Genomic DNA, 21837 nt, shown 5'->3' with positions numbered 1-21837 from the left:
AAAGTCAATACAATATTGTAAAGTTAAATAAAATAAAAATTAAAAAAAAAAAGAGAGACATGAAGAACATGGAATGTTAAGACCTGCATGCAGTTTGCAATAGGTAGAGCTCAACATTTTGAAGATGAGGTTGGAAAAAGAGGTGCAGAGGGAGTGTCCAGAGATGAGGCTGGAGAAGTAAGCAGGGAAGTTCTAGGAGGGTCTTCAGTCCTAGGCCATGGAGCCTGAACTTGGTCTGATAAGAAATAGGGATGTACTGAAGGATTTTTAAAGGAGATGGTGACTGACTGACCAAGCTAGGAATAGGAATTTCCTCAAATTGATATAATGCAAAAGTGTTAGTCGTTCAGTATGTCTGACTCTTTGCAATCCTGTGGACTATAGCCCACCAGGCTCCTCTATCCATGGAATCCTCCAGGAAAGAATACTGGAGTGGGTAGCCATTCTCTTCTCTAGGGGATCTTCCCAACCCAGGGACTGAACCTGGGTCTCCCACACTGCGGGCAGATTCTTTACAGTCTGAGCCACCAGGGAAGCCCCAACCTGATGTAGGGCATTTACAAAATGTACAACTAGCCTCATACCTAGTGGTGAAAGACTGAATGCTTTCCCCTAAGACCAGGAGCAAGACAAGAATGTCTATCCTTACCACCTCTATTCAGTATTGTACTAGAGGTTCTAGCCAAGGCTATTAAGCAAAGAAAAAAATGCACTCAGATGGCACAAACAGTAAAACTATCTGTTTGCAGTTGACATGGTCTAGTGTGTGTAAAATCCTAAGCAGTCCAGTTTTTAGAACTAATAAATGAGTTCTTCAAGGTTGTTAAGATATAAGATTAATATACAAAATTAATTATATTTCAGTACACTAGCAATGAAAACTAGTTTGATTTAAAATATTATCAAAAAATAAAATACCTAGAGATAAGTTTAACAAAAGATGTACAAGGCTTATACAACAAAAAGTATAAAATATTTTTGCAAGTACATAAATGTCTAAATCAATGGGAAGACATCTCACTTTAATGTATTGGAAGACAATATTATTATGATGGCAGAACTCCCCAAACAGGTCTAGAGATTCAGTGCAGTCCTTATCAAAATCCAAGTCCACATTTTTTTTTTTTTCAAAAATTGACAAGCAGATCCTGAAATTCATGTGAAAATGAATGGGACTAGGATAGCCAAAACAATCTAGAAAAAGAAGAATAAAGTTGGACAACTCACATTTCACAATTTAAAACTTATTTCAAAGCTACAATAGTCAAGACAATATTATACTAACATAGTATAGACATATGGATCAATGGAGTAAAATTGAGGACCCAGGAAGAAATTCATACGTTAATGATCAATTGACTTCAAACAAGGGAAGCAATACCATATAATGGTGAAAGGGTAGTATTTTCAATAAATGATGCCTGAACAAGTGAATATCTTATGCAAAAGATTGAAGTTGGAACCCTACCGTATGCTATACACAAAAATTAACTCAAAATGAATCATAGACCTAAATGTGAAACACTTAGAAAAAAGTATAGAAGTGAACTTTCACAACCTTGGGTTACACATTTGTGTATGTGTGTGTGTGTGATACCAAAGTACACACAAGAAAAGAGAAATGTTGATAAATTAGACTTCATCAAAATTAAAAACTTTCATGCTTCAAAGGATTCTATCAATAAATTGAAAACACAGCTTACTGAATAGGAGAAATATTTGCAAATGATATATCAGATAAGGGAATTGTATTCAGAGTATATATGTGTATTACAGGTCAATAATAAAAAGACAAATAACTCAAAATTAGAAAAGGATTTGAATAGATAATTCTCCAAAAAGGGGTGTAAGTGGCCACTAAGCACAGGAAAAGATCCTTAGTATCCAGTAGTCATTAGGGAAATGCAAAGCAAAACCTCAGTAAGATACTACATCACACCAACAAATATGGATATAACTTAAAAAAAAAAAAAAGAGAGAGAGAGAGAGACAACAGCTAGGGTTAACAAGGATGTGGAGAAATTGACACCTCATACATTCCTGGGAGGAATATAAAATGGTGCAGCCACTTTGGAAAAAAATGTGTACATAAATGTTCATAGCAAGATTCTTCATAATTGTCAAAAGTAGGAAGAACTCAATTGGCCATCAACTAAAAAATGAAAAAAAATCGGGGTAGTCATGCAATGGAATGTTATTCAGCCATTAAAAAGGAATGAAGTCGTGATAGCTACAACAGCATGGATAAGCCCTGAAAACATTACGCTAAGTGCAAGAAACCAGTAACAAAGGATCACGTGTTGTTTAATTCCATTCATATAAAACATCCAGAATTGGAAAATCTATTTTGAACTGTGGTGTTGGAGAAGGCTCTTGAGAGTCCCTTGGACTGCAAGGAGATCCAAGCAGTCCATTCTGAAGGAGATCAGCCCTGGGATTTCTTTGGAAGGAATGATGCTAAAGCTGAGACTCCAGTACTTTGGCCACCTCATGTGAAGAGTTGACTCACTGGAAAAGACTCTGATGCTGGGAGGGATTGGGGGCAGGAGGAGAAGGGGACGACAGAGGATGAGATGGCTGGATGGCATCACTGACTCGATGGACGTGAGTCTGAGTGAACTCCGGGAGTTGGTGATGGACAGGGAGGCCTGGCATGCTGCGATTCATGGGGTCGCAAAGAGTTGGACACGACTGAGCGACTGATCTGATCTGATCTGATCCAAACAGAATGTAGATGAGCAGTTTCTTGTGGCTCTGAAAGGAGTGGAGAAGTGATGAATGAGGAGTGAGTGGCAGTGGGTATGGGATTGGGGGGCAGGCATGATAAAAATGTTCTAAAATTAGACTGTGGTGATGATTACATAGCTCTGTAAATATGCTAAAAACCATTAAATGTACACTTTAAATGAGTAAATTATATGGTATGTGAGTTATATTTTGATAAAAGGTGAAAAGGAAAAACAACAAGATATGAATTATGGGTCTGTCTGGACTGAGGAATTAAGGTTAATTTTTATTTTCTTCTTCATTTTTTGAAATTTTCCAATAAGCTCAAATTTATTTTTTCAGCTTATCATGAAAAAATATTTATTCAACTTAAAAGGAAATGGTGTATATTACAAGATAGATTTGATTTTTAAGAAGATAGTATGGAATCTTTAAAAGAATTTAGAACAAGGCAGAAAGAACAATTTAAAAAACTGTCTGTCTTTTGAAAAAGAACTGATGAGGTCCCAAACTGAAGTGGCAACTCTGGGGATGGAGAGAAAAAAATGGAAATGTGAAAAATACAGAGATAAAATCATTTGGAATTAATAATCAATTATATAGATACAGATATACACTGTATCTGTATGTGTCAATTTTATCAGTGATCAGTGAAAGTCGCTCAGTCATGTCAACTCTTTGTGACGCAGGCCAGAATCTCCAGGCTAGAATACTCGAGTGGGTAGCCTTTCCCTTCTCCAGGGGATCTTCCTAACCCAAGGATCAAACTCAGGTCTTCATTGCAGGCAGATTCTTTACCAGCTGAGCCACAAGGGAAGCCTGTATCAATTGTATGTACATATCAATTGTATATACATATATAAAAACAAAATTATTAAATGTGTCCAACTTTCTTTTGGAAGGTGTTGTAATTAAGACACTCAGTTTTTTGCAAAGTTACAGAAATATATTATAGGAAAAGGAAAATGCAAGAACAATCAAGAAATTGAACTTTTTACCAAAGTACTCAACAATACCATGCTCTGACCAGAGAGAAATATTTCAGAATGTGCTCAGGCTTTTTTTTTTTTTTAACAGAAAATATTAAATGAATACATCTCTCAAGATGTTTTTTTTGCAGCTTCTGAATCAGGCCCTCTCTTCTCTACATCTCTTTCAGGACTGAATTCCCCCTTCCAAAGTCTGAAAATCCTCTTAAAAGTTGCCCTGTCCTCTTGCTTTCCTAAGAATATCTTAATTAAAACCTCATTCAGTTAATGGAGCAAGTTATTCATAATTTCTTCCAAATCCTCAATGAATCTCTGGATTAAGGCATCAAAGATTACTTCTCCCAATTAATGACATTTCAGTTGGCATTAGCTTAATCTTTCAAGTTTTTTCACGATGTTAATAATCTCCATTAAATATCTTTAAATTCCTAAACTCTAATGTTATCAAAGCAGGAGAAATCATCTTTATGACTGTATTGTTAGAATTCGTTAGCAGTGGGAGGTATTTTCCAAAATCTTCTGTCCAACTTTTGTGCTCAACAAGAATTGCCCTGAGCCTGGCTAGCACTTCACTTTTCCTTTTCTCCCACATGGCACTGAAGAAACACCAGGCTAATATTTGTCCCATCCTGGGGACATGACCAGCTGTCCCCTCACCTGTGCCTGCTTGGAACCCTGGCGAATGAAAAGTTGAATAAATAGTCATTGAAGTGAGACTTTTCTCTCATCCTTTGCAAATTCACATTACTCATACTTATCAAAAATTAGCTCAGATTTTAAATAGTATTAAATGAATACTTTGGCCACTTAATGTGAAGAGCCGACTCATTGGAAAAGACCCTAATGCTGCGAAAGACTGAGGGCAGGAGAAGAAGCAGGGAGGCAGAGGATTAGATGGTTGGATGGCATCACTGACTCAATGGACATGAGTTTGAGCAAACTCCAGGAGATAGAGGAGGACAGGGAAGCCTGGTGTGCTGCAGTCCATGGGATTGCAAAGTGACTGAATGACTGAACTGAACTGAATTACTTTCCAGTATCACCAGTATTTTTTAAATATTTTTTTATACTGAATATGTATAATGAACCCCCAGTAGAGGGGTTTGGGAGTGGAAATCAAGTTGAGAGAATCTTAACAGATTTCAACAGCTGAAAATGCTGAAAGCATCTGTTGTTCTCCTATTTAAGAAATATAAACCTTTAAAGAGCTTTGTCTTGGTAATGTAGAAGCTATTTTCACTATAAAAAAAATCTTTAAAACTCAAAAAATTAATAATTTCTAGGATTCCTAAGTTATACTAGTGACTAAGTGTCTCTTAAACTGTAAGATTTTCTATATCACATTATAACTACTATAGAGGAAAATCTCTCTCTACTATTTACACATTTCCATGGTGTCTTCAATATCACTTGTTGAAAGTGATTGAAACTCTTCTGATAGCTCACGATCACAACTGTGAACCATGATCTGGCTCCACAGTATACGATACTCTTAGCTCTATGTGGCATGGCCACAAGCATGGTGCTTTCTAGTTTTGGTAGTAAAATTTTTAATCTTCTTTGTGTTTCTTCCCTGGCTGACAGCTGTTATTTCTTGATATGGTCTATATGTCAATATGAATTAGCCCCTCCACCAAACTCTTGTTACAGACTTCTAACACGTGGTGAGTTTGGAAACCACATGACCAAATTAAGAAAATAAATGGGGTCCAAAGGAAAGTTTGAGAGATTCTTTTAAGAGTAAAATGTATACATTTAATGCAGGTATTTTGTAACACTTATTTGATGCTGCGTATTGTGTATTCAAGACCATCCTTGAGAAAAAAAAATGCAAAAAGGCAAAATGGTTGTCTGAGGAGGCCTTAGAAAGATCTGAGATAAGAAGAGAAGCTAAAGGCAAAGGAGAAAGGGAAAGATATACCCATTTGAGTGCAGCGTTCCAAAGAATAGCAAGGAGAGATAAGAAAGCCTTCCTACATGATTAATGCAAAGAAATAGAGGAAAACAATAGAATGGGAAAGACTAGAGATCTCTTCAAGAAAATTGGAGATACCAAGGGAACATTTCTTGCAAAGATGAGCACAATAAAGGACAGAAATGGTATGGGCCTAACAGAAGCAGAAGATATTAAGAAGAGGTGGCAAGAATACACAGAAGAACTATACAGAAAAGTTCTTCATGACCCAGATAACCACAATGGTGTGTTCACTCACCTAGAGCCAGACATCCTGGAATGTCAAGTGGGCCTTAGGAAGCATCACTACAAACAAAGCTAGTGGAGATCTTAGCTACCTTTGGGAGTCAGCTACTGAGTCAGAGGAAGGAAGGACCTCTGAGTAACTGGCAGTATTCTTTTTCTTAATCTGTTTTTGGCTACTTAAATGTTTTCATTTTCTGAAAATTCACTTCGCTGCATGCCTACAATTTGGGTAGTTCTCTGGATGTATATTAACACATCAATAAAAAGTTTATTGTGTAAAAATTCGGCCCTTCTAAGTATAAAAACAAAATACTGCACTTTTGAAAAATTATCTTTGAGCTAAAATGAGTTAATGATTCTTATTGGTTTCTTAACAACAAATACTTTACTTTGATGTAAATGGAGACTGCACTTTATCAGCTATTTATTCTCACAAGTTCCACCTTCTCTTGTGAGATGCAACAAAAAGTCTGGGGTCTTTAGTTGGTCTCCAAGGCAACTAAAATCTTATTCAGAACTGATGTTTCACTGATCAATCCAGTCAATCTTTTGTGGGGTTTTGTGTTTTTTTTTTTAAGTGATGATATGTTTTTCTCCTGCTCTGCTTATTACCAAGGGCTATACATGCTAGGTTGCTTTCAGTTGTGTCCGACTTTCTGTGACCCATGGACTGCAGCCCCTCGGGCTTCTCTGTCCATGGGATTCTCCAGGCAAGAATACTGGAGTGGGTTGCCATGCCCTCCTCCAGGGGATATTCTCAGCCTAGGGCTCGAACCCTCATCTCTTACATCTCCTGCTCTGGCCGGCGGGTTCTTAACCGCTAATGCCACTTGGGAAAACCAAGGGCTGTTGAGAGGATCAAATAAGGCACTGGGTGAAGGTGGTTTAAGTGTCAGACTAACAATAAATATCATCATCAACACCACCATCATCATCACCAGATTTGATTATTTTTAACCTAGAGCAGAGATAATGAGCTTCTTCAAGATGCTGTCTCACCCTATGGTTATTCTCCTTATTTCTTGTACCATGAACACTAGACTGTTCCCCAGTTTAGCTAGAATACCCAGGTCAGGGAGTGTGTGTGTGTGCTCAGTCATGTCTGGCTCTTTGATACCCCCTGGACTGTAACCCTCCAGGCTTCCTGTCCATGGGCTTTCCCAGGCAAGAATGCTGGAGTGGGTTGCCATTTCCTCCTCCAGGGAATCTTCCTGATCCAGGGATTGAAACCATGTCTCCTGTGTCTCCTGCATTGGCAGGCATGTTCTTTACCACTGAGCCACCTGGGAAGCCCAGAATGTGTGGCAGACTTGCTATTTACGATCCACAGTGAAAGGAACCATCACCAATCGGTGCCAGCATTCTTTTTTTCCTGAGCTGCATTTCAGTTGTTTAGATTTAGTATATGAGGGAAAGCCTGTTTCTTCATCCCTGACATAAGCACTAAGGCTATTTCGATGAAGGTAAAGTTATAGATTTGCAGCACTGGGTGATAAAAATGTGTTGTAAGAATGGTGTAGACCAGTGTTGTCAAGGGCTTATTCTCTCCCACACCTGCCTGCTTCTGTCTTCACCATCTCATTGGTTGGCACCACCCCTACCCTTCACCCAAGCTGCACACCCAAGCTTCATCATGGACTCCTCCATCTTCACTTTCCATTCTCAAGCATCCAACAACCAATCATTGCCTTACTTGACTTCCTATGTAGTTGTCGAAATCTTTTGGTCACTCCTACTTTAACCTCTTACTTCTTACTTGAATGATTGCAGTTGTCTTTTATTTGGTTCCCCACCTTTGACTCTTCCCTGATCATACCTGCCAAATTGATCCCATGAGAAGCATCATCTGTATTGTCATCCTGCTACAAGATGGCCCTCAACACCTGCAGAAAGAGACCAAGCTCCTTAGCATGGCACAGGGGTGCACAGGCTCCTTGCCTGGTCCTGGTGCATGCCAGGATTAGGAACTTGATTCTGTTTCTTTCTCTCTTATTGACTGAGGTCTTGCCTCTGTGGTCTTGCCTCTGGTTGGCTCAGTGGTAAAGAATCCATCTGCCAATGCTGGAGATGCAGGTTTGATACCTCGGTTGGGAAGATCCCCTGGAGGAGGGCATGGCAACCCACTCCAGTATTCTTGCATGGGAAATCCCATGGACAGAGGAGCCTGGAGGGCTACAGTCTATGGGGTCTCAAAGAGTTGGACACAACTTAATGACTAAACAACAAAAACAACTTGCCCCTGTATTTTTGCCCACAATACCTTCTTTGCCTGAAATTTCTCCCAGCCTGCTTTCACTTGGCTCTTCCGCACTCACCTGTTAAGAATTAGTCAAGATGTGGCCTTACCCAAGAGGCCATTCCTAACTCCTCCTGCCTGAACTGGGATTGTATTAACCTGGTGTGTATCTCCCTTCTTGCACATGCAACATCGTTTTCATCATTTGTTTATAGAGCTGCCTCTCCTCTGAATGATGGCTTGATGAGAGTAGGGACAGCATCTGTTTATTTTTGTAACTGACTCAGAGTCAAGTCTTAGTAACGGTTTCTTGAATGGATTAATCCAGGCATTGGCCAGGTCTATAATGCATGAGAGTCCAGAAAAACCATTTATCAACAACATGCCAGGGATAGACCTGTTTAATTGGAACTGTTTTAAATGGGCCATCCTATCTGCCATCAGCATCACTGGAGTGTCATTACCTCTAATCATCTTCCTGAGTTTAATGAATACTTAACAAGGTAGCACATTACAGGGGACATTTTATTCCTCTAATATTTCTGTAATAACATATTCTACTATTGCAAACTCAGGATTGTAGCTTTGTGGGCTGGGAAGGTAAAGGGTAGTTTGTTTAGAGGAAAATGTTTGTCAGGCATCCCTGGAGTGTTCAGAATGAATTAAGAACCTTCTTGGCAAAATATATACAAAATATCCTTCCTCTTCCATTTATTTGTATCTAATATTCTTTAATATGTGGAAAGTGTAAGAATCGATCAAAGACTATAAATGTTACTGATAAAAAGAGTCCTGATGAAAAGACATGAAGTTCAACCTCATCAATCACTCAACTATAGAGGCTTTGGGAGCAGACTTTGGTAATGATTAAAGAGATTGCAACATGTAAACAGAAAGAAAAGGCAGCTTATGTGCCACTGTCTGAACAGGTGACACCAAACTGGACCCAAGTCATTGACTGAGGTGAGAAGGGAGCACCCTTTTTTGGGTCCAGTGAACAGCTGCTGCTGCTGCTGCTAAGTTGCTTCAGTAGTGTCCGACTCTGTGCAACCCCATAGATGGCAACCCACCAAGCTCCCCGTCCCTGGGATTCTCCAGGCAAGAACACTGGAGTGAGTTGGCATTTCCTTAGTGAAAAGTGAAAGTGAAGTCGCTCAGTCGTGTCCGACCCTCAGTGACCCCATGGAGTGCAGCCTTCCAGGCTCCTCCATCCATGGGATTTTCCAGGCAAGAGTACTGGAGTGGGGTGCCATTGCCTTCTCCGCCAGTGAACAGCTGGTGAGATCTAATTTCAAACTTTCAAAAGTTGAGGCAACATAGAAAGAATTTGCCTGCCAATGCATGAGACACAGGAGATTTGGGTTCAATCCCTGGGTTAGGAAGATCCCCTGGAGAAGGAAATGGCAACCCTCTCCAGTATTCTTGCCTGGGAAATCCCATGGACAGAGGAGCCTGGCGGGCTACAATCTGTGGCCCAGGCACTTTTCATGCACTATTTAATTTCTACCATAAACCAGTGAGGTAGTTCTGTTTTACCACCACATCTTTACAGATAACAAAAACTAGAGCTGATAGAGATAAACCCTAAGGCCTGAGGTCTTTGGGTAGCAGAGCCAGGACTAAAGTCCAAATAGTTGGACTCTACTCTCACCTGCGTTGTCTGGTTGTACCGCTAGCAGCAGCACCTGGGAACGTGTTTGAAGTGTAAGCTTATGGACTCTGCTCCAGAACTATGGAATCAGAAACTGGGAATAGGGACAAGGGATGTGGATTGTAACAGACCCTCCAGGGGAGTCTGTGCATTTATGGGAGAGATCCATCACATTACACTGCCATACCGGCTAGTAGAGCAGTGCTTCTCCAATGTTAATTTGTATGCAGAACTTAAAATGCAGACTGATTTAGTAAGTTTGGAGGTAGTGCCTGAAGCTCTGCATTGCTGACCAGCTCCTGGTGATGCTGAGACTGGTAGTTTGCAAACTTTGCATGATAGAATGTAAGTTTCAGGAAGCCAGGTTGCTTTGTTCTCCACTATCAACCAGTTTAGGAGAATACCTGACCCACATTTTCTGTTGAACGAATACACCATGAATCAGTGGGCCTGCATGTCTGAGTCATAGATGGTTGATTGGGTGTGAATCTACCACTAATTTGAAATGCATCTTCCCAACCAGCCTTTCCAAAAATATGATCACCTCCTGCCATTCATTTACCCTCAGGAACTGTCATGTTTTCCAGTGACTTTATGAATGATTTACTGTTCTAGTCTTCCAAGTGAATAGGGCACTTTGGACTCCCCAAAGACAAGTGAATGCATTGTGTGTTTTGGAAAAGGGATGGAAAAGTAGGATATGAGAGGAGCAGGATGTGGGAAGGAGGCAAGAGAGGATGGATGAAGGTTGGAAACAGTTTCATGAAAAGGGCTTTCAAGGAGATGAATGGTTCCCAGCTGAGCCTCTGAGCATTGCTCCCAATCCCTTCCCACCTTTGGGTTAAGAGTTGGAAAAGCAACAGACTTCCTTTTCCACTCCTTTCCTAGAGTTTGTTCAAACTCATGTCCATTGAGTTGATGATGCCATCCAACCATCTCATCCTCTGTCATCCCCTTCTCTTCCTGCCCTCAGTCTTTCCTAGCATCAAGATCTTTTCCATTGAGTTGGCTCTTCCCATCAGGTGGCCAAAGTATTGGAGCTTCAGCTTCAGCATCAGTCCTTCCAATGAATATTCACAACTGATTTCCTTTAGAATTGACTGGCTTGATCTCCTTGCTGTCCAAGGGACTCTGAAGAGTCTTCTCCAGCACCACAATTTGAAAGTGAAGCATCAATTCTTTGGCGCTCAGCCTTCTTTATGGTTCAACTCTCATATGGGAGAGTTTAAATAAAAGTTGATATAAATATTATAAAGCCATTTTTAACAAACAACAACAAAAATCATACCATAAACCTTGAACTGGAATGAAGAGTTAATGAGTTGATAAAGTGTTTGATTGGGCAGACAAAAACAACATAAGCACAGAAATGAGGGGGGGAAAAAAGACTGCTTTCTAAATCTCTGGTGAGTCAGAAGTAAGCTTCTGTAAACCTTTAACAACATCTGGGTCCTTAGGGAACCAAATATTTTGTAAATAGCCTATAACTCTTGCTTAGTAAAACACTTCGGCACAGTCAATTCTTTAAGTATCTGGGTTGGCTGAACATTGATATATGCTGTGTGTTGATTGTAATGGTTGGGCGGCAGTGATTTATAAGAAATGATTCCAAAAATTGATTTTGGAAACATTGCAAAACTCAAGAACAGGACTTCAGCTTGTTGCTCTTTCTGCCAGAATTTCCCTGCAGAATTGAGAATAATGCTCTGCTATATTAAAATGGTGGCACAAATATTACTTTGGATAAAATTTAAACAGGTTGTAATGAATAGATACGATGGCTCTTTTAGACATTACTTACCACATTTAAGAGATGAAACAGCAGAATAAGAGAAAATGACTTCCAGACATTCTCAAAATTAGTATTTTAACTAAAGTTATTTTGAACTAATATTCACAGACTATGTAGCTGGGACAACTTAATATTCTAAACAATGACATATCCCATTGTTCTAAAAGGAGGAACATATACTATATATATTATTAGAATTTCATGACTGGCTGATCCAGGGTAAATTTGATGTAGAAAATCTGATGATCCCTTAAAGAGTAGTCTTCTACATGACTATTATTATAACTCATTAATTTGGCCTATAAAATGCATAACCAAAGTTCTATGCACATGCCTTTTTCTTTGAATGATTGAGTGTAATTGCACTTTTCTTCACTATAACTTTATTTTCTAGAGCAGTTTTACATTCACAGCAAAATTGACTGGAAAGGACAGAGATTTCCCATATCCTCTGCTCCCACACATGCGTAGCCTCCCTCATTATTGTCAGTCCCCCTCAGAGTTGTACGTTCATTACAACTGAGGAACCTACATTGACACATCATAATCACGCAAAGCCTACCATTTACATTGTGCCTCACTTTTGGTGGACACTCTGCACATTTGGACAAGTGTGTAATCATAAGTGTCAATCATTATGGTATCATACATCCTCTGTGTTGTGCCTGTTCATCCCTCCCCACCCCTGCCCACAATCATGTGATTTTATCCTTCATTTTGTTAATGTGGTGTATCACATTGATTAACTTGTGGATATTGAACTATCCTTGCTTCCCTGGAATACATCCCAGTGATCATGATGAATTATCATTTAATGTATTGTTGAATTCAATTTGCTAATACTTTTTTGAGGATTTTTGCATCTACATTTATCAGGGATAGTGACCTCTAATTTCCTTTCTCTCTTTTTCTTTTAATAGTGTCTTTGATTTTGGTAATGCTGGCCTTGTAGAGTGAGTTTGGAGGTGTTCCCTCTTTAGTTTTTTGGAATAGTTTGAGAAGGATAGGTATTAACTCTTCTTTAAATGTTTGGTAGAATTCCTCTGCCTGTCTACAAGACACTCAAACCTCTTTGGGCCTTTCTGAAGGTGTAGCAGTAAAAGGAACAACAGCAACCTCTCATCTCTCACTGACTTTTTCTTTCTCCAGTAAAGTTGACGCCTTCACCCATCCCAGAAGTGGTGTGGAATTTATCTTGAATTTTCATGGTTGGCACATGGAGGCCAGTATGGGCTCTTCCTTGTACAATAGCATGACCACAAAGGCATGAATTCTGCTTCCTACCAGTTCAGACATTTTGAAATGGCCAGAAGGAATTATTGGTTGCAGTGTGCATGGAAACAACAGCTGCAGAGAAAAAAGTTCCCTGGGAGAGCTGGAAGAGAGGTGACCATGGCATCTGAATGTCCACAGAGCCTGAGAGAGGATGGCCTGGAGTGAGAAGTTGCCAGTGGCTGGCCAGAGATGGCCACCACATGTGGGGCAGGAACCCAGCCAACACTGTTAGGACAGGAACCCCATATCCTGGACAGAGTCATGCCCAAGCTTAGCTTCTTCAGGGACCACTGACTTTCTTCTCTTGGAAAAATTGCACCTTTCTATCTCAGGTATTTAGGGTCTGGGCAGGCAGAATTTGCAGAAAAAAGCTGCATCCCAATCCAGAGCCTGATTGACGTGATGCTGTCCCCCAGTCAAGGGAGTTTACGTTGCTCAGTGACAGAAGGGTCCAGGTCATTGCTCTGAGAGATGATGGGAGGAAGTACCTGTTCTCCACTCTGACCCTGCCCTTGTGCATCTCCCCTCCTCCCAGCAGAGGCTCTTCTTTAGCCAGGGCTATGGAACATTGTGTAATTCATCCCTGGTACATGACAAGAGAAGGCCCAGGTAGACTTGCCTTGCCCCACAAAAGGTCATCTAGTATTTCTTGTAAAATACCATACAAATGTAGGTACAGCTCTATGTTTTAAAATACACTCACATGCATTAACTCAGTAAGACCCACATCAGCCTAGAGAAGTTGGCAGGGGACATGTTATATAATCCACATCATTTCCAGAAAGAAAAATTGGAACACAGGGTTGGAAAAAGTACATTTTCTTCCTGATTTATGAAAAAAATCTTATAATTACATAGAACTTGAATCACAGCTATTTACACATGTAATGAATTGTCTCTTTTTAGAAAGATAAAAATGCATGAAGCTTGTACTACCACAGAAAATCCCGAAGATATGGCCAGTGTAATTATAGGGTATGAAATAAACCTTGCAGCTTACTTTAAAACTCCCTTTGATAAAAAGCTTTAGAGAGAGAGAGAGATCAGATGTTCAGAGGCTTAGAAGAGAGGACGGTGGAGAAAAAGGGAGCTAAGAGAAGATGATTGGCAGTAAAGGACAAAAAAGTCTGTGACTGAGATTTTTAGGGGAAGGCAGGATACACTGTAATCTAGAAATGCAAAAACAACTTTAAAAATGTGCCGCCAACACACTGCATGATGTAGCTGCCCAGGACCACGTGGCATTCTTGGAACAGCGTGTACTTGCCCCTGTTCTGAAACAGGAAACCCTTTCAACAAAATAAGATCCATTCAATAAACATAAATTCATCAGAAGCCCAACAAGTGCTACGTATTTGCCGGAAGCCTAATGTGAATCAGCCACAGTTTAAGAAGCAGGTGCATCAATTACTCATTACACTGGAGTAGGATAGGGGATTGAAATGGATTTCCTGGTCTTATATTTTGAAGGGCTTGAGTACTGGCTGCCTGATCTGAGAATTAACAGGCATTTTTGCTGTCTACATAGCTGCATGTAACTGCAGTCTATTGGGAGGGGAGTCACTCCATTGAGTCAGTCTTCCTACAGAATGAAGAATGGGTATGAGTTTCTTCCGTGCTGGTCCTGAATCTCCCTGTGTGCCTTTTCTTTTGAATTGTAATGTGTCACCACAAAGTTAAGCAGCATTGCCCCTCTGACTTAGTTTTCACACCATCACTGGTCCTTCAAGCAGAAGGGACCCCAGGGATGGACTCCCCTAACCTCTACCCAGCACAAAACCCCTTTCCCAAAGTCCTAATGACTGGTCATACAAACAGGAAGTAGAGTTCTGCCTGCTTCCTTTATCTGCCCAGGAGTGATAGCCTTTAGTACACACACCTTGGCATATAGCACTTGGGGAAGTAAGGACCCACCAGGCACATTTTCCTGTGCAAAGATGCTCCCAGAAACCCTCAAAAGCTTCCATGCCACCGCACTGTAAGAGCACTCTCATAAAGCAGATGTTTTTTAGCTTTAATTTTTGTGAACTTTCACATGGATTTGGCTAAACATCCCCAAGCTTTCTTCATAATTGCTATGGTAGGTAATTTGTACCCGTGGAAACCGTAATTTAGAGCTGTTAATGAAAATGGAGTCTAATTTAAAAACAACAACAACATCTAAACTGAGGCTGGGATAAAAATAGAGTTCTCACAGGTGGATTTTATCAAAGTTTTCTTTTACCTTTCTCAAAGACAAATATTACTTTAGTTGCAATAAGAAAAGAGTGCATGGTCACATACAGTCTCGGAAGGTATTAGTACATTCAGTGAACTTACCTGCAACCCTTCGATGGCTAGTTTGAGGATTGAAGGTGTCAGCTTGGAGGCTTGTTTGAAGGAGAAATTACTCCAGTCTATAATTAAAATGAAACCATTTATCTGAAGCTCCGGATCTTCAATAAGGACTTCCAGTGACAGCAGGATGGCCCGGAGAATGTCTGTGAAGGAGTTCCTGCAGCCAAAGCAGAAAGAGGCAGAGCGTGAATATCAGCAGATGATAGAACTCGGCGTGGGGATCCCTGGCCAGCTCCCTCTGCTCCTTGAGCCCAGCCTGCAGGGCAACACCGGTGTCCTCTACCCAAAGTGACTGGGAATACAGTGACCAAATATACATACAATGGAATACACTCAGCCGTGAAAAGGAAATTGGGTCATTTGTAGTGATGTGGATGGACCTAGAGCCTGTCATACACAGTGAAGTAAAAGAAAAAGAAAAACAAATACCGTATATTAACGCATGAAAATGGTGCATGAAACTGATGAACATATTTGCAGGGCAGGAATAGACGCAGCCACAGAGAATGGACTGTGGACACAGCTCAGGAAGGGGAGGGTGGGATGAACTGAGAGAGTAGCACTGACATATGTACACTACCACGTGTAAAATGGATAGCTAGTGGGAAGCTGCTGTAGAGCACAGGAGCTCAGCTCAGCGCTCTGTGATGACTTAGAGGGGCGAGGCTCCAGAGGGCAGGGATATATGTATGCATATAGTTGATTCACTTTGTTGTACAGCAGAAACTAATGCAACATTGTAAAGCAATTATTCTCCAATAATAAAATTAAAAAAAGAAGAAAAAATAAAGTCTATTCACCACCACCATCCCCCCAGATAAATAAACTTCATAGGAACAATACACTGAGAATCACAGGATGGAACCTCCCTTTGATCTGACTGCACCCGAAGTCCAAACTTTATGAGGTGTTTCTCTTTTGTGTTTCCACGAATCTCTATTTTCTGCTTCCAGTGCAACGCTGATTGCGTTTCATTGAAATGCGTCTCTTACTTTTCTCTCCATCCTGGGCCATGATTGTAGTTGTGTCTCCAAAACCTACCTACTTAATGAATATTGCTGAGCAAATGAGGTAAGACCTTCATCAGAGGCACTTGTTTTGATTAAACCTCTAATTCCTTTTGTATGCTGAAAATCTTGCTCAAAATGTAAAACAAAACAAAACAAAACAAAACAAAACCCATGTGATTGATGCTATTTTGTAGGCTCAATTCATGAATAGAGAAAAATAAAGCTTGAAGAGTCATTTATTTTCATTGAAGGTTTGCAGTGTGATTCAGGAAGGAGTCTGCTTGGAGTACATTGGTAACTATGACAACAGGGAGACCTGACTACAAACTGGAGTTACAGTTCTCTAGCACTGTGTGTGTTCTTCCACATCATATATTCTCAGTCACCAGTTGATTTTTGTTTTAAATAATTTCCAGATACAAAGAAATGATGGCAGATTTTGCTAATTCTCCAAACAAATTATTTGTGCTAAAAATTCAAGACCTTAAAGGATCTCTAAATTCAGTGGGTTTTAATTTTTTTGAAAAATATAAGCCTGGATGTTAAGTGATGGCAAAATCTATTCCTTCAGTCTATCATTAAAATCAGAAACTGTATCCTTTTGTGGGGCTTTGCACAAAAGTAGTAAAGAATCTACCTGCCAATGCAGGAGACACAGGAGACGTGGGTTCAATCCCTGGGTTGAGAAGATCCTCTAGAATAGGAAACAGCACCCGACTCTAGGATTCTTGCTTGGAAATTTCCACAGGCAGAGGCACCTAGTGGCTACAGTCCATGGGGCTGCAAAGAGTCTGACTCAACTGAGCGACTGAGCACATCCACTGTGAAATCAAGTGAAATGATCAGATTCCTGAACATTTCAATCTGATTCAAATTCTAATCAAATCTAATGATTGCAGATTATTAAATTATTATATTGCAGATTATTAAATCAGAAAATATGTAATCAAATATGGAGTTCAGTTTAGTTCAGTTCAGTCGCTCAGTAGTGTCCAACTCTTTGTGACCCCATGAATCGCAGCACGCCAGGCCTCCCTGTCCATCACCAACTCCCAGAGTTCGCTCAAACTCACGTCTATTGAATCGGTGATGCCATCCAGCCATCTCATCCTCTGTCGTTCCTTTCTCCTCCTGCCTCCAATCCCTCCCAGCATCAGAGTCTTTTCCAATGAGTCAACTCTTCACATGAGGTAGCCAAAGTACTGGAGTTTCAGCTTTAGCATCATTCCTTCCAAAGAAATCCCAGGGCTGATCTCCTTCAGGATGGACTGGTTGGATCTCCTTGCAGTCCAAGGGACTCTCAAGAGTCTTCTCCAACACCACAGTTCAAAAGCATCTATTCTTTGGTGCTCAGCCTTCTTCACAGTCCAACTCTCACATCCATACATGACTACTGGAAAAACCATAGCCTTGACTAGACAGACCTTTGTTGGCAAAATAATGTCTGTGCTTTTGAATATGCTATCTAGGTTGGTCATAACTTTCCTTCCAAGGAGTAAGCATCTTTTAATTTCATGGCTGCAGTCACCATCTGCAGTGATTTTGTTTTTGTTTTGTTTTTTTTTTCTTTTTTTTTTTAATTTTTATTTTATTTTTAAACTTTACATAACTGTATTAGTTTTGCCAAATATCAAAATGAATCCGCCACAGGTATACATGTGTTCCCCATCCTGAACCCTCCTCCCTCCTCCCTCCCCATGCAGTGATTTTGGAGCCCAAAAAATAGTCTGACACTGTTTCCCCCTCTATTTCCCATGAAGTGATGGGACCAGATGCCATGATCTTCGTTTTCTGAATGTTGAGCTTTAAGCCAACTTTTTCACTCTCCTCTTTCACTTTCATCAAGAGGCTTTTGAGTTCCTCTTCATTTTCTGCCATAAGGGTGCTGTCATCTGCATATCTGAGGTTATTGATATTTCTCCCGGCAATCTTGATTCCAGCTTGTCCTTCTTCCAGCCCAGCATTTCTCATGATGTACTCTGCATATAAGTTAAATAAACAGGGTGACAATATACAGCCTTGATGTACTCCTTTTCCTATTTGGAACCAGTCTGTTGTTCCATGTCCAGTTCTAACTGTTGCTTCCTGACCTGCGTACAAATTTCTCAAGAGGCAGGTCAGGTGGTCTGATATTCTCATCTCTTTCAGAATGTTCCACAGTTTATTGTGATCCACACAGTCAAAGGCTTTGGCATAGTCAATAAAGCAGAAATAGATGTTTTTCTGGAACTCTCTTGCTTTTTTGATGATCCATGGAATTAACAGATACAAACTACTATACATAAAATAGATTCACATCAAGGATCTTACTGTATAGCACAAAGAATTATACCCATTATCTTGTCATAATCTATAATGGAATATAATCTGCAAAAAAAAATCCCCAAACCATGTCACTATGTTGTACAACTGAAATTAAATAATATTGTAAATCATCTATACATAAATAAAACAAAAACAAACAAAAAACTAGCAAACCAGCAAAAATTTACTGAATGGCTATTATAAACTGAGAGCTCTGCTTAATACTTGAAGTTAAGAAATAGTATGTCATATTTCTACTTTCAAAGATCCCTTAGTTTAATTGGGGTGGGGTAAGAGATTAGAAACATGAGTTGAAAGAGATCAATAAAATTTGAGTAATCCGGAATGTATAGAGGAATGAAAGCTTGGGATAATCCCTGAAGGGTAAATAGGATTTTGGATAAGAGGGAAAAGGAACAAGCATTTCAGAAAATAAGAGTGACATGCGAAAAATACAGGTAGCAGCCCATTTTGTGTCTGTACAGTTCTTACTAAAAATGTCTTCCTTAAATCAAGCAAAACTTTTCCTCCCCCAAATCTGACCACTGAGTGTTCCACTACCAAAAACAACCCCTCAGGTCCTTCTGTTGTTGTTGTTTAGTCATTAAGTCGTTTCCAACTCTTTGTGACCCCATGGACTGTAGCCCACCAGTCCACCTCTGTCCAGCCCACCTCTGTCCATGAGATTTCCCAGGCAAGAATACTGGAGTGGGTTGCCATTTCCTCCTCTAGAGGATCTTCCAGACCCAGGGCTTGAACCCGAGTCTCCTGCCTTGGCAGGCAGATTCTTTACCACTGAGCTACCTGGGAAGCCCCAGGTCCTCCTATACCACACACTAAATTATCTAAACGTGTTGGTTGTAATGTGCCATATAATCTCTGGATTGAAAAAATTAATAACTTTAACCATTTCTCATAGGAATTGGTGTTTGGTGCTGTTCTCATCATTATCGTCTTCTTTTAGATATAGTCTCTTCTAAATTTTAGAGATGTCAAATTCCTATTAATGTAGGGTAAGTTTTCATTGGCTTTGATTTTTTTTTTTTTTTTTGCATTCGTATCATATATGATCTAAAGACCCAAGTCTTTAAAGATACTGCCTTGTATTGGAAAGAAACATTGATTTAAGTGGAGCATAGACCAAAGGTTGTGAGTTTAGGCAGTTCCACAGGAAAATGTGGAGATGCCCAGTGGTAAACTGCAGATGACCATTAGGGAATTCGAGAGTCTGATCCTGTTTTAGCTTTTTTAGAAAGACGGCTCGCATGGAGAGAATGAGGAAATTTAGAAAAGCTAAGCCTTTTTGTGACGCTTACATGCAGTACTGAGGTTGAAAAAAAAGGGTTAAGGGAAAAAAAATATGAGTGGATCACAATACTAATGTGTTTTTTAAAAGGGGGAGAGGATAGTGTTTCAGGAAGTAAGGATATAATAGATTGCATTACTGATTCCAATTCTTCACTTATCTGAGCATCCACCCACTAGCTTGTGGTTGACCTCATTGATAATAAAGTGTATTTCTTGCCCTTTGGCCATGTGACTTGCTTTAACTGATTGTATGTGACAGAAATGACTGTGTACCAATTTCAGGCCTAGCTCTTAAAGACCTCAGATGTTATTTGTTCTCTTACTTTCTGCCATTGCCATGGAAAAAAAGATGCCACAGCTAGATTCCTAGACTGACAAGAAGGATGACTCCCTAGCCACCTAGCACATCTTCAAAAGAAGCAGAGCCACCCAGCTGACCTCAGCCTAGATAAACTTTAGCTGCCCCACAGAAGTGTGAGCAGCAATAAACGATTGCTTTTTTAAGCCGCTAAGTTTGAGAATGGTTTGTTACAAATTAATAGCTACTCAATATCAGACAGTAGGTAGTTAACCAAGTCAAATGCAGCAGAAACATGAAGGAGAATTATTATATTTGACAGGAATTAGATCTTTGGAGAGTTTTTTAAGACAGCCCTTCTCATTGAATAGTGAAAATAAATATTATTGATTATGAAGATTTTTAGCCAATCACTTAAGTGCTATCTCATTTTCAGTTCAGTTCGGTTCAGTCACTCAGTCATGTCTGACTCTTTGTGATCCCGTGGACTACAATATGCCAGGCCTCCCTGTCAATCACCAACTCCATAAGTTTACTCATACTCATGTCCATTGAGTTGGTGATGCCATCCAATCATCTCATCCTATGTCATCCCCTTCTCCTCCTCCCTTAAATTTTCCTAGCAATGGGGTTTTTTCAAATGAGTCAGTTCTTCACACCAGGTGGACAAAGTATTGGAGTTTCAGCTTCAGCATCAGTCCTTCCAATGAATATTCAAGACTGATTTCCTTTAGGATGGACTGGTTGGATCTCCTTGCTGTCCAAGGGACTCTCAAGAGTCTTCTCCAACACCACAGTTCAAAAGCATCAATTCTTTGGTGCTCAGCTTTCTTCACAGTCCAACTCTCACATCCATACATGACCACTGGAAAAACCATAGCCTTGACTAGACGGACCTTTGTTGGCAAAGTAATGTCTCTGCTTTTAAATATGCTACCTATGTTGGTCATAACTTTCCTTCCAAGGAGTAAACATCTTTTAATTTCATGGCTGCAGTCACCATCTGCAGTGATTTTGGAGCCCCCAAAAATAAAGTCTGACACTGTTTCCACTGTTTCGTCATCTATTTGCCATGAAGTGATGGGACCAGATGCCACGATCTTAGTTCTCTCATTTTACTCCTCTGTAAATGAGAGCTAGCACCACTTCCATTACATATCCACTTGTATTCATTCCCAAGAAAACACTGAATCATGGAAACCTGAAGACTATTTTATACATTTTCAAGACCAGAACATTTATAATAATGAATGAAGTATTATTATACTTACAGGGTGATCCCAGGAGAGAAGTAAAATAATTTTGGAATTCACTGTACTTTCCAAATGTTTGAATACTTCATTTTTCTAGAGGAACTGGGTGGGCAGCAAAAAGTTGAATGGAATGTGTCTCAGGTCATGAGGCTTTATCCCTGTTGAGGGGTGTGACTCCCCATATCTTCATTGATCATTAGCTTGAATTCCTTACTTCTTTGCTTCCTCATATGGATTTCCTCATCTTTTCCCTGTTTCTTATTCATCTTATTCTCTTTGAGTTGTGAAATCCTCTCAGCTTTTTGTAATTTCAAATGTACTTTATATAGTTACTCCACCCCCAAGGGGGTGGAACATAGCGCCTCATTCCTGAAGTGTGGGCTGAGCATAGTGACTTTTTTTTTTTCAAAGAGTACAGTGTGGAATGGGAGAAAGAGTGACTTTACAGGAGAACCCA

The 21837-nt window shown here is 40.0% G+C and overlaps 1 protein-coding gene across 1 annotated transcript in view; it reads right to left on the bottom strand.

The window, feature by feature from the left end:
- The window catches only part of CLVS1 (clavesin 1), a 193525-nt gene that overhangs the window by 85413 nt on the left and 86275 nt on the right, over window positions 1–21837 (bottom strand). Inside the window, exon 3 of the mRNA XM_055546085.1 lies at window positions 15190–15364. Within this exon, the coding sequence (XP_055402060.1) occupies window positions 15190–15364 (175 nt within the window). The remainder of the gene's footprint in view (window positions 1–15189; window positions 15365–21837) is intronic.

The sequence above is a fragment of the Bubalus kerabau genome, chromosome 14 (genome assembly GCF_029407905.1).
Source record: "Bubalus kerabau isolate K-KA32 ecotype Philippines breed swamp buffalo chromosome 14, PCC_UOA_SB_1v2, whole genome shotgun sequence".
Lineage (NCBI taxonomy): Eukaryota > Metazoa > Chordata > Mammalia > Artiodactyla > Bovidae > Bubalus > Bubalus kerabau.
Note: the sequence above shows the minus strand (reverse complement) of the source record. Positions and strands in the feature narration are given on the sequence as shown.